This window comes from Lynx rufus, unplaced genomic scaffold (assembly GCF_022079265.1).
Source record: "Lynx rufus isolate CCGP_SWC_20201006 ecotype Redwood Valley unplaced genomic scaffold, mLynRuf1.p SCAF_3, whole genome shotgun sequence".
Classification (NCBI taxonomy): Eukaryota; Metazoa; Chordata; class Mammalia; order Carnivora; family Felidae; genus Lynx; species Lynx rufus.
In genome coordinates this window covers 58264712-58280970 of record NW_025814845.1, presented here as the reverse complement: position 1 = coordinate 58280970, position 16259 = coordinate 58264712, and the positions used below count along the sequence as shown (strand labels likewise).

The 16259-nt window shown below is 37.3% G+C and overlaps 1 protein-coding gene across 2 annotated transcripts in view; it reads right to left on the bottom strand.

The window, feature by feature from the left end:
- Positions 1-16259, bottom strand: part of USO1 (USO1 vesicle transport factor) — a 95991-nt gene that overhangs the window by 51910 nt on the left and 27822 nt on the right. For both annotated transcript variants that reach the window (XM_047090793.1, XM_047090794.1), the window contains exon 4: positions 8359-8435. In XM_047090793.1, coding sequence (XP_046946749.1) covers positions 8359-8435 — 77 coding nt within the window. The remainder of the gene's footprint in view (positions 1-8358; positions 8436-16259) is intronic.

Sequence of the window (16259 nt, the reverse complement as noted above, 5' to 3'; positions counted from 1 at the left end):
CTGGTTTAGTGGTGACGAATTCCTTCAGTTTTTGTTTGTTTGGGAAGACCTTTATCTCTCCTTCTATTCTAAATGACAGATTTGCTGGATAGAGTATTCTCGGCTGCATATTTTTTCTGTTCATCACATTGAAGATTTTCTGCCATTCCTTTCTGGCCTGCCAAGTTTCAGTAGGTCTGCCACTAGTCTTATCGGTTTCCCTTTATATGTTAGAGCGTGTTTATCCCTAGCTGCTTTCAGAAGTTTGTCTTTATCCTTGTATTTTGCCAGTTTCGCTATGATATGTTGTGCAGAAGATTGATTCAAGTTACGTCGGAAGGGAGTTCTCTGTGCCTCTTGGATTTCAATGCCTTTTTCCTTCCCCAGATCAGGGAAGTTCTCAGCTATTATTTCTTCAAGTATACCTTCAGCACCTTTCCCTCTCTCTTCCTCCTCTGGAATACCAATTATGCATAGATTATTTCTCTTTAGTGCATCACTTAGTTCTCTAATTTTCCCCTCACACTCCTGGATTTTTTTATCTTTTTCTCAGCTTCTTCTTTATCCATAATTTTATCTTCTAGTTCACCTAGTCTCTCCTCTGCCTCTTCAATCTGAGCTGTGGTCATCTCCATTTTATTTTGCAGTTCATTAATAGCATTTTTTAGCTCCTCCTGGCTGTTGCTTAGTCCCTTGATCTCTGTAGCAATAGATTCTCTGCTGTCCTTTATACTGTTTTCAAGCCCAGTGATTAATTTTATGACTATTATTCTAAATTCACTTTCTGTTATATTGTTTAAATCCTTTTTGATCAGTTCGTTAGCTGTCGTTATTTCCTGGAGGTTTTTTTGAGGGGAATTCTTCCATTTCGTCACTTTGGATAGTCCCTGGAGTGGTGCAGAACTGCGGGGCACTTCCCCTGTGCTGTCTTGAATAACTTGCATTGGTGGGCGGGGCCGCAGTCAGACCTGATGTCTGCCCCCAGCCCACCGCTGGGGCCACAGTCAGACTGGTGTTCACCTTCTCTTCCCCTCTCCTAGGGGCAGGATTCACTGTGGGGTGGCGGGGCCTGTCTGGGCTACTTGCACACTGCCAGGCTTGTGGTGCTGGGGATCTGGCATATTAGCTGGGGTGGATCAGCAAGGTGCACGGGGGCAGAAGGGGCAGGCTCAGCTCGCTTATCCTTAGGTGATCTGCTTCGGGAGGGGCCCTGCGGCACCGGGAGGGAGTCATACCGGACACTGGAGGGATGGATCCGCAGAAGCACAGCGTTGGGTGTTTGCGAGGTGCAAGCAAGTTCCCTGGCAGGAACTGGTTCCCTTTGGGATTTTGGCTGGGGGATGGGCAAGGGAGATGGCGCTGGAGAGTGCCTTTATTCCCCGCCAAGCTGAGCTCTGTCGTCAGGGTTCAACAACTCTCCCTCCCGTTGTCCTCCAGCCCTCCCGCTCTCCGAGCAGACCTGTTAGCTTATAACCTTCCAGATGTTAAGTCCCGCTTGCTGTCCGAACACACTCTGTCCGGCCCCTCCGCTTTTGCAAGCCAGACTTGGGGGCTCTGCTTTGCCGGCGGGCTGCCCCTTCGCCCCGGCTCCGTCCCTCCAGTCCGTGTAGCATGCACCGCCTCTCTGCCCTTCCTAGCCTCTTCCGTGGGCCTCTCGTCTGCACTTGGCTCCGGAGAATCCATTCTGCTAGGCTTCTGATGGTTTTCTGGGTTATTTAGGCAGGTGTAGGTGGAGTCTAAGTGATCAGCAGGATGCGATGATCCCAGTGTCCTACGCCGCCATCTTCCCCTACATTTATTCTTTAAAAGACTCTATAATTGTCCTTAAGACTTAACAGTCTTTAGATTAAACTATGTATTGTTTCAATGTCAAAAAAATGTAAAAGATCTCTAAAAACTGAAGCAGTAATTGCCAAAGCAAATGATCATTTAAAATCTGCCTATGCTATCCAGGCAATTTAGACATGGTAAATATACTCCTCCCTGTTCCCTCAACCATGCCAGACACAACTAATCCTTTTCTACACATTGCTCCAGGCAGTGACTAAAAACCAATGGAACTGACAGTCAAGAGCCCTCAAATAGTTCTTTTCTAATGTGAGATTTTAATGTTAATATACTTTAAAATGGAAAGAAACCAGGAGATGAAAGGAAAAACAAAACCACCCAACAGTGACAGTGATGATCGCATCTAATTATTTGTAGGAAAAGGAAGAGAGCAAAAGTAGAAGTGTTTTCAATACTTATGATTAAGTACCCAAATATGCTGGGTTCACCCTTCAAAAACTCTAGGAAATATTTCTCTGATATATCAGCTCTTGTGTCAGTAAAAGAATTAAATGTTTCTGAACCCTCAAACTACATTACTTACAAAATACTTCAGTTTTAAAAGGATTGCTTTGGCTGCGGTGCTGAGAACAAGAGAAATAGGGAGACAGGAAGCAACCAAGGAAAGCAGTAAAGATGGCTTAGACCTTAGTGGTAACAGTTTTTACAAAATTTACCATTTACTGAGATGAAAATCACTGTGGAAAAGTAAGCTAAGAGTACATAGAGACGTTCCATTTTGGATGTGTCAAGTGTGAGACACATGATAAAGATTAGAGTGGTGATATCAAGGCAAGCAGTTGGATAAACATAAGCACAGATGTCAGTGGAGAAGTTTGGGTTGGACATATACATTAGAGTGGTAAACATATATAAATGATACTTAGAGTCACAAAACTGAATGATAAAGAGCATCAAAAAAACCCCAAAAACTTCCAGCTGGGGTGCCTGGCAGGCTCAGTCAGTAGACCATGCAACTCCTGATCTCGGGGTTGTGAGTTCAAGCGCCATGTTGAGTGCAGAAATTACTTAAAAACAAAATCTTAAAACACACACACACATACACACACACCAAAAAACCAGCTCACATCATGCTTAATGGTAAAAGATTGAATGGTTTCCACTTAAGATCAGTAAAGAGGCAAAGAGTACCCTTTTTCACCGCTTCTAGTCAACATTATACTGGAGATCTTAGTGCCATAAGGCAGAAAAATAAACATACAAGGCATACAGACTGAAAAGGAAGAAATAAAACTGTCTCTATTTACAGATGATAAATTTATGTTAATTTATAAAAATCTATAAAAAATCTATAAAATCTATTAGAACTAAAAAGAGAGGTTAGCAAAGTTATGGGATAAAAGGTCAATATACATACTTAACTGCATTTCTATATATAGGCAATGAACAATTAGAAATTGAAATTTAAAAAACAATACCACTTAAAACAGCACCAAAAATTATTAAAGATTTAGGGATAAATTTGATAAGACCTATAAGAACTGTGCTGTGAAAACTCCAAAATGGTACTGAAAGAAATTAAAGGAAGACCTGTATAAACATATATACTATGTTCTTATATAAGAAGGTGCAAAAGTGGGCGCCTGGGTGGCTCAGTTGGTTAAGTGTCCAACTTCGGCTCAGGTCATGATCTCACAGTTTGTGTGTTCGAGCCCTGTGTCAGGCTCTGTGCTGACAGCTCAGAGCCTAGAGCCTGCTTCGTTTGGATTCTGGGTCTCCCTCTCTCAAAAATAAATAAACATTGAAGAAAAAAAAAAAAAGAAGCTGCAAAAGTGTTGGGGAGCCTGGATGGCTCAGTTGGTTGGGTGTCCGACTTCGGCTCAGGTCACAAACTCACAGCTTGTGAGTTCAAGCCCCGTGTCAGGCTCTGTGTTGACAGCTCAGAGACTGGAACCTGTTTCAGATTTTGTGTCCCTCTCTCGCTCTGCCCCTCCCCTGCTCATGCTCTCTCTCTAATAATAAAAACATTTAAAAAAAATTTTAGAAGGTGCAAAAATGTTAAGATGTCAGTGTTCCCCAAATCAATCAACAGATTCAACAGAATCCAAATCAAAATCTCAGCCAGTCTGTTTTAGTAGAAATTGACAAACTGATTCTAGACTGATATGGGAATGCAAAAAACCTAAAAAAGCCAAGAGAATTTTGAAAAAGAACAAAGTTGGAGGACTTAACACTTCATAATTTCACGATTATTATAAGGCTATAGTAATCAAGACACTACCATGTAAGGAAAAGGATAAGTGTGCTGACCATGTACCTTACCATGTAAGGAAAAGGATAAGGTCCAGAAATAGCTCAAAATGAATCACAGACCTAAGTGTAAAACTAGAAACCATAGACCTGATCATAGGAATTAAAACTACAGACGTTTTAAAAGAGAACATAGGAGGACATCTTAGTGATTTCAGATTTGGCAAAGATTTCACAAATAGGAAACAGCCTAAATTATAAAAGAAAAAAAAAATCAAACTGAACTTAATCAAAACTTAAAACTTTGTTCTTCAAAACACATTGTTAGGAAAATCACAGACTAGAAGAAGATATTAATACCGCAAAGGACTTATACCTAAAATATATAAAAAATTCTTACAACTCAAGATAAGAAAAAAAAACAGTAAAAATGAACAAAAGATCTGAATAAACACTTCAAAGATGAAAGTTATATGGATGACAAAAAAAATCACATGAAAAGCTTATTATTACGAAAATACAAATAAAAATTACCATGAGATATTATTTCATACCTATTAGAATGGCTCAAGTTTTAAAAGACTGACCATATCAAGTACTGGAAAGGATGTGGAGGAACTGGAACTCACTCTCATACACATTCCACTGGGAATGTAAAATGGTACAACTACTTTGAAAAAAAAAAAAACAGTTTTGGCAGTTACTTTAAATTTTTTTTCCAACGTTTGTTTGTTTGTTTGTTTGTTTATTTATTTATTTATTTATTTATTGGGGGGACAGAGCATGAACGGGGGAGGGGCAGAGAGAGAGGGAGACACAGAATCGGAAACAGGCTCCAGGCTCTGAGCCATCAGCCCAGAGCCTGACGCGGGGCTCGAACTCACGGACCGCGAGATTGTGACCTGGCTGAAGTCGGACGCTTAACCGACTGCGCCACCCAGGCGCCCCTTGGCAGTTTCTTATAAAGTTAAACATACACCAATTATATCACTTAGCCATTCTATTGCTAGGCATTTACTCATAAGAAATGAAAACGTATATCCACACAAAGACATATATGTTTACAAAAGCTTTATATGTAGCAGCTAAAATCTAGAAACAATGAAAATGCCCACTAACAGGGAAATGAACAAAAAAAAAGTATATAAAAAATACTGGTTGGGGTGCCTGGGTGGCACAGTCGGTTAAGCGTCTGATGCTTGACCTCAGCTGGGGTCATGATCTCACGGTCTGCGAGTCTGAGCCCCATATCAGACTCTGCACTGATGGCATGGAGCCTGCTTGAGATTGTGTCTCTCTTTCTCTCTGCCCCTCCCCAGCTTGTGCTCTTTCAAGATAAATAAATAAACTTAAAAAAAATGTTTAAAAAAATACCGTTATGCTACTTACTAGATGCTACTATGTAAGTTACATGATCTCTGGGCTTCTATTTTCTCATCTTCAGAAAAGAGAAAAATACCACCTACCCCACAGGCTGCTATTAGGCTCAAATAAGACAAAAATGATACAAACTGATGAAACAATAATAGAAACAACTACTAATTTCTACTACCCAGCAAGGAAACCAGCTTATTGTCACAAGAGTAAAGGCATAATGTTTTGATATTTTCTGCTTCCAAACAAGCGGTTCAAATGTCACAAAGGGAAGGCTATGCACTTTAACAAGTTAGTTTGTTAGTTTTTGTTAAGTATAGTTAACTTTGTCATGTACCATTTTAAGCCTACTTTAGATAAGGATAGTCCCCTCCTCATTTAAAAAAGTTAAGGATCTCAGGAAAAGTAGCAAAATTATAAAATAAAACTTGCTTACTTTAATTATGAGGAAAAGAAATATTAATGTTAAAAGTAAATGGAACTTGAAGCAGACTACAAGAAAAAGACAGTATCAGTGAATTCTGTGAATTAACATAAAAAATGTCACTAACCAGACATTATTATGCATGCATTATTTTAAAGGGACAATATCAACATATAAGTATTCTCTAAACTGAAATACCTTCCAGTTCTTGTTGAATACATGCAAAATTAATACGTATACATATGTATGTATACATACTCAAATATTTTTATTTTTAAATAAACTGCCTCAAAAATTTTCTCCAAGAAATACCCAAAAAGTAATTTGAATAGACTGTCCTGCCAGAGAAAAAGCTATAATGTTGTTAAAAGGTGCACTAGAATATTTTGTGTTCTGGACAATAAATAGGTTTAATAACCATAGAAAAAATAAATAGCTATGTAAGATTATCAAACATTTCCCTTTAATTAAGGAGTCTTACATAGTGAAACAAATCTCAATGTTTTTTACCAGCCAGAAGAAACATCACTTGACAGTGTCCTTTTCATATTACCAGAAATTATGCCTAAAAGCATCATGCATATGTAAATGCAATCTTTTACCTTCAACATCATCTGAAAAGGTAGACAAAAATAAATAAAAAGTGGGTAGTGAAGAAAACAGTTTCTATGTAGCAGTATCCACAATAAAATAAATAAGAGCTTAAAAATGTCAAATGAGCAATATAATCCCTTGGAAAGAGAGACTCATTCACTTTATTAGATATCTGAGATAGCCTAAAAGAGATATAGCACATGCTATATATTGAGGATTATGAGACAGATTTATCAATTAAGGATTCTAAATTATCCCCAAAATAAAGAACTCTAAAATGGAGTTCGTTATGTCAGCTAAGAATCACCTTTTGATGAAGCAGTAGAAAGTATCAATAATAAAACTAAAGGGCATATTTCCCAATCCAGATTTTTAATTGGCCCTTTCAGGATAAGTTAATTTCCAGAACAAAGTTTAAGTTCCTATTTTAATCTTCCCTAGAAAAAGTGATTCTACTACTGTTTCTCTGAAGAACTGTTTATGTTGTTTTATTCAAAGAATCATTTTTGGATGCTGAATTAAAAATGAGCCCAAACACACATAGACAAACAAAAACTGACTCTAAACATGATTATATTATAAATTTATAAGAAAGAAAAACTACCTAACTAAAAATATTGCTGTACATGATTTTTTAAAACAGAAAAATTATCTGCTGTAAACTACAAAAAGAGCTAAATTTCTAATCTGAAACTAAGAGAACAACAAAAAAAGAAAATGTCTTTTATCATGTGTTCTAACAAGTGTATTGTACCTAATTTTCTCATCTGAGAAATAAATAGGAAAATAAGTATCTTTTTCTTCAAAGTGTGTTCTTATGTGTATTGTATTTAAGTGTTGTCCTGTGACTGACAGCCTCTTATTCCATGGGTACCAAACCATGTTTTCTAAAGATTTTTTCACCCCTGACAAATTAACAAAGTGAAGTTTTAAGCTAGATATCACAGAGGAATAAAAATTTAAGAAAAAGAGTATTTAAGTTCAAGAAATTGGGACCATTCAACACAACCCAATCTCAAATGTTTCTAGTACTGGTATTCTGTGAAGTTAATATCTATATATATTTCCACTCTGTTATTATCATAATAAAATATGTACAAACTTATAATTATCTACATTTCTTTATCATTTGTCTACAGAATTTCAAGAGATCCTATAATTTTAATCTAAATTAGACTTCTAAAATGCACAAATATGTCCACCCTTCTGGCTGTCTAGAATAATGAAACACCGACTGTCCTCCTGCAACAGGTAATCTGATGTGAAGAATGCATTCTTCAACAGCACAGTCACATGTTACTCAGTGCACATTTTTTACAATACACAGAACAAAATGTATATGGACTTCTCTTTAAGTATTTCGCATACTGACAACAAAATGAAGTAAAATGACAGACTACCTTATTTTAAGTATGCAAGTAATTTGAAACAAAAGAAAAAGGAAAGATGTACCAAAAAAGTGTGTGAATTTTGAACTGATTCGTATCATTTCACACCAGACAGACAATATAAAGGAAATTCTAAATTCAGTAAGATGTTGCTCCTTATAAATTAACAAAAGTCCCATGTTAAAAGGAAAAACTCTGTAATTTCATATTGTTCACCAGATAATAACATATAAATGAAATAGCTTTTTTCAATAGCCAAAAATGATGTTTAATCCAGAAACTGCTAATATTCATACTACTTAACTAAAACAAATACAAAAGGAGGGCAAAATTTATAAAAAAGAAGAATCCAATTTCATCTCCAAATAACATACAAAGTAATCATTTTAAAGACACTTTTCTGGGACTAAGCTTATGTCTTTCCTTTATTAGTTAAAAAAGAAAACAAACCCTTATAAATAAATTGATAAATTCACCTTCAAAACCAGAAAAATTGGCACAACTCCAGGATATATAACATATGTTATTTTATGTAGAGAAAACACAATAAAAGAAACTTACCTACTTCTTCTTCTTCATCATTAGATATTATATTATACAGTGTGTCCAAAGCATAACCTATTATTTCAGAATCCGAACTGGAAAAAAGAAATTATTACACTTATACACTGCTAAAGTGTAAACTGTTAATTATCATTTTTAGACAGTTATTTACCAAGACTGTGTAAAACATTAATCTAAAACTACCCTAAGAGGGGTGCCTGGGTGGCTCAGTTGGTTAAGCATCCTACTCTTGGTTTCAGCTCAGGTCATGATCTGACAATCATGAGGCTGAGCCCTGTGTCAGCCCTGGATGGTGTGGACTGCTTGGGGTTCTCTCTCTCTCCCTCTCTCTCTGTCCCTACCGCCATCATACTCGCTCTCTCTCAAAATAAATAAATAACAAAAAAGTAAAATTAAAAAAGCTACCCTAAGAAAATATCAGAGTGCAAGCGTAAAGAATGTATAAAGGTTTATTTGTAATAGTGGAAGACAGAAGCAACCTAAATGTATAATAATAAAAAATAGACACATACAGCAGCAATGAAAGTATTTTTAAAGCAAAAAAAGTATTTTTATTTTTTTTAAATTTTTTTTTTAACATTTATTTATTTTTGAGACAGAGAGAGACAGAGCATGAACGGGGGAGGGTCAGAGAGAGAGGGAGACACAGAATCCGAAACAGGCTCCAGGTTCTGAGCTGTCAGCACAGAGCCCGATGCGGGGCTCGAACTCACGGACCACGAGATCAAGACCTGAGCCGAAGTCAGACGCTCAACCGACTGAGCCACCCAGGTGCCCCAAAAAAAGTATTTTTAAAGAATGTTTAATGACATGGCAATTAAAACACCCTTGATAGGGGTGCCTGCGTGGTTCAGTCGGTTAAGCGTCCGACTCTTGATTTCTGCTCAGGTCATGATCTCACAGTGGGTGAATTTGAGCCCCACCTTGGGCTCCATGGTGACAGCTTAGAGCCAGCTTGGGATTCACTCTCCTCTCTCTGGCCTTCCCCAACTTGCATGCATGCATACTAGAAAAATTAATACAAACCAGGTAATTTTATGGGTATGTGTTTATGTTTATATATATGTTTCATGATATATATATTTAATAGTGTGATCCTTAGTTGTACTACTAGAGTTTGTTTCACTGCTCTATACTTTATTACCTAAAAACAAGCACACACAAAAAAACAAAAGTCTTATGGTAAACATAATACTATTTATAAAATCAGGGAGTATAAGATTACAGTTGTTGATAGACAAATTTTGAAAACATGATGGACGATGATGGCATTTAGTGTGGAAAGCAAGAGTGAAATATAGGTCACAAAGATTCAATAAATATGAAGAAGTAATTACGAATGATAAATGAAAGCTAAGATGAGGGACAAAGGGGATCACAACCAGAGGATGTAAATTTCAAATGAAGTTTTAAAAATTATTATTTATAAAAAAATTATTATTCACCATTTTGCTTTTGAGAAATCTTGAGGAGCATCTTTTAAGAAAGTATTAAGGAACTGAGAACAGAAAGAAATTTCCTCAAGATAATAAAAGAGAATCTATGAAACTCCCAGATCATCATATGTAATGGTATAAAACTGAATGCTTTCAACCTAAGATCAGGAACAAGATCATGATGTTCCCTCTAGCCACCTCTATCCAACACTGAAATGGAAGTTCTAGCTAGAGCAATTGAGCAAGAAAAGGAAATGAAAGGTATACAGATTTGGAAAGGAAGAAGTAAAACTACACATATTCACAGATGACATGATCTTGTATACAATCTTAAGGAATCCACTAAAAAGTATCAGAACTATGAATGGATAAAGAAGATGCAGTATATACACACACAATGAATTTTACTCGGCAATCAAAAAGAATGAAATCTTGACCATTTGCAACAACGTGGATGCAACTACAGTGTATAATACTAAGCCAAATAAGTCAATCAGAGAAAGATAAGTGTCATATGACTTCACTCATTTGTGGATTTTAAGATACAAAACAGATGAACACAGGGAAAGGTAAGCAAAAATAATATAAAAACAGGGAGGCAGACAAACCATGAGATTCTTAAATACAGAGAACAAACTGAGTGAGGGTTGCTGGAGGGGAGTTGGGTGGGGGGATGGACTAAATGGGTAAGGAGCATTAAAGAGGACACTTGCTGGGATGAGCACTGGGTGTTATACGTAGGGGATGAATCACTAAATTCTATTCCTGAAATCATTATTACACTATATGTTAACTAACTTGGATGTAAATTAAAAAAAAAAGTATCAGAAATAATAAATTCAGCAAAATTGAAGAATACAAGCTCAATATAAAAAAATCAATTTATAGAAATGGCATTTCTAGGGGTGCCTGGGTGGCGCAGTCGGTTAAGCGTCCGACTTCAGCCAGGTCACGATCTCGCGGTCCGTGAGTTCGAGCCCCGCGTCGGGCTCTGGGCTGATGGCTCAGAGCCTGGAGCCTGTTTCCGGTTCTGTGTCTCCCTCTCTCTCTCTGCCCCTCCCCCGTTCATGCTCTGTCTCTCTCTGTCCCAAAAATAAATAAACGTTGAAAAAAAAAAAAATTAAAAAAAAAAAAAAAAAAAAGAAATGGCATTTCTATATACCAGCAATGAACAATGAGTAAACATAATTAGAAATTAAGAAAACAATTCAGTTTAAGTAACAAAAAGAAGATTAAAATACTTTGGAATAAATTTTACTAAAATTGTACAAGAATTGTACACTGGAAACTATAACACATTATTGAAATAAATTACCCAAGACTCAAATACTTGAAAAGACATTCTGTGTTCATGGATAGAAAAGGAATATTATTAAGATGGTAATATATCCCAACTTGATTTATAGATTCACACAATCACTATAAAAATGCTAACTGCCATCTTTGCAGAAACGGACAAGCTGATCATAAAATCTGTATGGGAATGTACAGGATCCAGAATATATCTAAACCTATCTTCAAAAAGAAGAGCAAAGTGGAAGAACTCGTATTTCCTGATTTTAATATATATCACAAAATGGCAGTAAATAAGACTGTGGCGCTGGCATAAAAGATAGACTATAGATCAACAGAATAAAGAGTCTAGAAATAAAGCCTAACATTCATTTTAACTGATTTTTGGCAAGAATGAAAAGAGCATTCAATGGGAAAAGAACAATTTCTTCAACAATTTGTGCTAAGACAGCTAAGTATTCACATGCAAAAGAATGAAGTTGGACCCCTACTTCATAGATATACAAAAATCAGCTCAAAAGGGATCAAAGACCTAAATGTAAGAGCTAAAGTTATAAAACCCTTAGAAGAATCATAGGTATAAATCCTCAAAACTTTGGATTAGGCAATGGTTACTTAGATATGACACCAAAAACATAAGCAAGGAAAGACAAAACAGATAAATTGGACTTTGTCAAAATTAAAAACTTCTGTGCTTCAAAGGACACTATCAAGAAAGTAAAGGGGTACCTGGGTGGCTCAGTCAGTTAAGTGTCTGACTTCAGCTCAGGTCACGATCTCACAGTTTGTGGGTTCGAGGCCCACGTTGGGCTCTGGGCTGACAGCTCAGAGCCTGGAGCCTGCTTCAGATTGTGTCTCCCTCTCTCTCTGCCCCTCCCCTTCTCGTACTCTGTCTCTGTCACTCTCTCTCTCAAAAATAAACATTAAAAAATAAAAATAAATAAAAATAAAAGAGTAAAAAGACAACCCAAAGAATGTGAGAAAGTATATCCAAATCAAGTATCTGATAAGGGACTTATAACCAGAATATATATACAATCCAACAATAAAAAGACAAGTAACCCAATTAAAAATAGGCAAAGATTTGAATACACATTTCTCCAAAAAAAAAGCATTTAAATGGTCAATAAGCACATGAAAAGATGTTCAAAATAATTAGTTATTAAGGAAATGCAAATCAAAACCAAAATGAGATACCAAGTTGCACTCACAAGAATGGCTGTTAAGAAGGGAAAAAAAAAAAAAAGGACAACAACAAATTTGTTGGTGAGGAACAACTAAACCTTCATGTACTGCTGGTGGAAATATAGAAGAGTTTGGCAATTCCTCCGAGTTAACCACATGCCCTGACACTTATGTATAAAACACACGTTCACACAAAATCTAGCAAATAAAAATTCACAGCAGCATTATTCATAACAGCTAATAAATGAAAATAGCCCAAACATCCATCAACTGACAAATTGGGTAAACAAAATGAGATATATCCCTACAATGGACTAGTATGCAGCTGTAAAAAGGGAATACAATACTAATATATGTTACAACATGAATGATCCTTGAAATACGCTAAGTGAAAGAAGTCAGACATGAAAGTAACATATCGTATGATTCCATTTATATGAAATGTCCCAAACAGTCAAATCTATAGACACAGAAAGTAGATTAGTGGCCAGGCACCGGGGAGAGGAGGGTATGGGGAATGATGGCTAATGGATACAGGATTTCTTCTGATGTGATGAAAATGTTCTGGATTTTGAGGTGCCTGGATGGCTGAGTCAGTGGAACGTGCAATTCTTATCTCGGGTTGTGAGTTTGAGCTTCATGTTGGGTGTAGTGATTACTTAAAAGTAAAATCTTTACCAAAAAAAAAAAAGAAAATGTTATGGATTTATTTTTTTTATTTTTTTTTATTTTTTTTAAATTTTTTTTAAACGTTTATTTATTTTTGAGACAGAGAGAGACAGAGCATGAACAGGGGAGGGGCAGAGAGAGAGGGAGACACAGAATCCGAAACAGGCTCCAGGCTCTGAGCGGTCAGCACAGAGCCCGACGCGGGGCTCGAACTCACGGGCTGTGAGATCATGACCTGAGCCGAAATCAGACGCTTAACTGACCAAGCCACCCAGGCGCCCCGAAAATGTTATGGATTTAGAGAGTGGTGATGGTCACACAACTCTGTGAATATACTAAACCCACTGAAATGTATACTTCAAAAAGGTGAACTTTATGGTAAAAAAAAATTGTATCTCAATTTTTAAAATTACTATCTAGGCATCATGGTTTGGAAACAGTGAGAAATTAGAAAACTTTCAGGCTCTGAGTGTAGGACTTTGGAGAATGAGCAGTCTCTCCTCAATATGGTTGTTAAGAGAAGCAGAACCACAGACAGATGCAGAGTTTCAAGCCACATCAAGAAAGGGAACAGAGCTCTCTGTGATGCAGCCAAGGATGAAGAGGATTCAGGGGAAGAATTTTCAGAGTGTTAGTTGGAAAGGCCAGGAGAAGAAGCATAAAATAGTAATGAAGAGGGATGCATGGCTGCTTCAGTCCATAGAGCATGCATGACTCATTTGATCTCAAGGGTTGTGAGTTCAAGCCCCAAGTTGGGTGTAGAGTTTACTTAGAAAAACAAACGAACAAACCCCACAAAAAACAACAGTAATGAAGATGAGATGTGGAAAGAGATGGCCTTTTCTTTCCATGAAGTTAAAAAAAATAACCCAAGGGGCGCCTGGGTGGCTCAGTCGGTTGAGCATCCAACTTCCACTCAGGTCATGATCTCACAGTTTGTGAGTTCGAGCCCCGTGTCGGGCTCTGTGCTGACGGCTCGGAGCCTGGGGCTGGCTTTGGATTCTGTGTCTCCCCTTCTCTCTGGCCCTTCCATGTTCATGCTCTGTCTCTCTCTCTTTCTCAATAATAAATAAACGTTTAAAAAAAAAATAACCCAAAACACTTTGGAAACAGATTATTGACAGGTATCAGAGGCAAATGGAAAGGGAATTTATTTTGACACAAGAAAGGGAGTGAAACACAAGAAGGCTCATAGAAATTTAGCTTTGTTTCTGTCTAAAAGGCAGAATAAAACAAGCAGTCTCTAACATGATACAATTATGAGTTCATACCTTTTTCTAAGCATGGTGCCTGGCACATAGTTAATGTGCAGTAAATGTTTTAAAAACTCAATTTCTTAACCTTTATATCAAGAATTTCTAATATCTACACATTTATTTTCTGCTGTGTGCTTAAAATGACAATAAAAGCCACTTTACATAAGAGGTAACATTCTATTTTCCATACTGAGATGTTAGTCATTCATTACTAACTTTGTAAGATCAATGAGAAAATGTGCACATGGAATAAAGACACATGGAATAATATAAAAGAAAAATTACAGATTGTATGTATGCGTAGTCATCACACTAAAGTTTTTTTGAGCTAGGCTCCATTTTCTCTAACTTGGAATATTATTTAAAGCAGGTAACTAACTTTAGATTACTTTATTTATAGTTTTCCACTAACGCTATAACAAGTTACCACAAACTTAAGCAATACAAATATATCACCTTACTGTTCAGAAGTCTGAAATGGGTCTCAATGGGCCAAAATCAAGGTCTCAGCAGGGCTGCCTTCCCTTCTATAGGCTCTAAGGGAAAATCTGTTTCGGTGCCTTTTGCAGTTCTAGAGGCCCAGTTCCTCTACCTTTGAAGCCAGCAACCACACATCAAGATCTTATCCTATCACCTCATTCTGACCTTCTCTTTTGCGTTCCTGTTCCACTTTTAAGAAACGTTGGGATTACACTGGGCCCACCAGGATAACCTAGGATAATCTCCCCATCTCAAAGTCCTTAATTTAATCACATCTGCAAAGTCCCTTCGGCCGTGTAAGGTAACATCCAGAGGTGGTGTTAATTAGGATGTGAACATCCTTAGGGGGTCTATTATTCTGTCTACTATAGTTACTCACTATGCCGTTAATAAAACAGTCCAGGAACACCTGGGTGGCTCAGTCGGTTAAGTGTCCGACTCTTAATTCCAGCTCAGGTCTTGATCTCAGGGTGTTGAGTTCAAGCCCCACACTGGGTTCCACACTGGAGGTGGAGCCTACTTAAGAACAAACAAACAAAAAAACAGTCCTGGGGTGCCTGGGTGGCTCGGTTGGTTAAGCATCTGACTCTTGGTTTCAGCTCAGGTCATGATCTCACAGTTTCGTGAGTTAATGCCCCACATTGGGCTTTGTGCTGGCAACATGGAGCCTGCTTGGGATTCTCTCTTTCCCCTCTTTCTGCCCCTATCCTGCTTGTGCTGTCTCTGTCTCTCTCAGAATAAAACTTAAAACAAACAAAAAAGCAAAGGCCAGATAGTCCTGACATATCCAGTGTATTTATTCAAATGCATTAGAATTAGTTGGCTTTGAAAAGATAGCCAATGTGGGTTGTACCAACTGACAGGAGGAAAGAATCTAACTGGTATGAATAAGCAGCTAGGCATTGCTAAAATATAACTGAAATAAGAGGCTATGAGGTTAGACAGGCAATACCAAAACCTTCAAAAAGTTTATATGCTTTGCTTGTTTAAGAACTTAGATTAGGGGCGCCTGGGTGGCTCAGTTAAGTGTCCGACTTCGACTCAGGTCATGATCCCACGGTTCATGATTTTGAATTCTGACAGTGCAGAGCTCGTTTCGGATCCTCTGTCCTCCCTCTCTCTGCACCTCCCCAACCATGCTTGCACTTGCGTGCTCTCTCTCTCTCTCAAAAATAAATAAATATTAAAAAAAAAAGAAAGAACTTAGACTTCACACTGCACTGAGCTGGTGAAATGCATGAAGTGAAAAAAGATTTATATATCAGATAGGTAATTCTTATAATGCACAGACTGAATGGAGGGACAAAAAGATCAGAGGCAAAGAATACAGTCTGGAGGTAGTAGTTGTTTAAAACTATGTCCAAAAATTCCTTGGTACAGATCCCTTCAAAAGATGGAACCTAATCTTCCTCCTCTTAAGTGTATGCTGTATTTATTAACTTGCTTCTAACAAACAGAGAGCGGTAGAATTGATGGTATGCAACTTCTGAGACTAGGTCCCAAAAGGCATTTTCGCTTTCTCTTTGCTTTCTCTCTAAAAGTGCTTGTTCTGGGAGAAGCCAGTTACCATATCATAAAA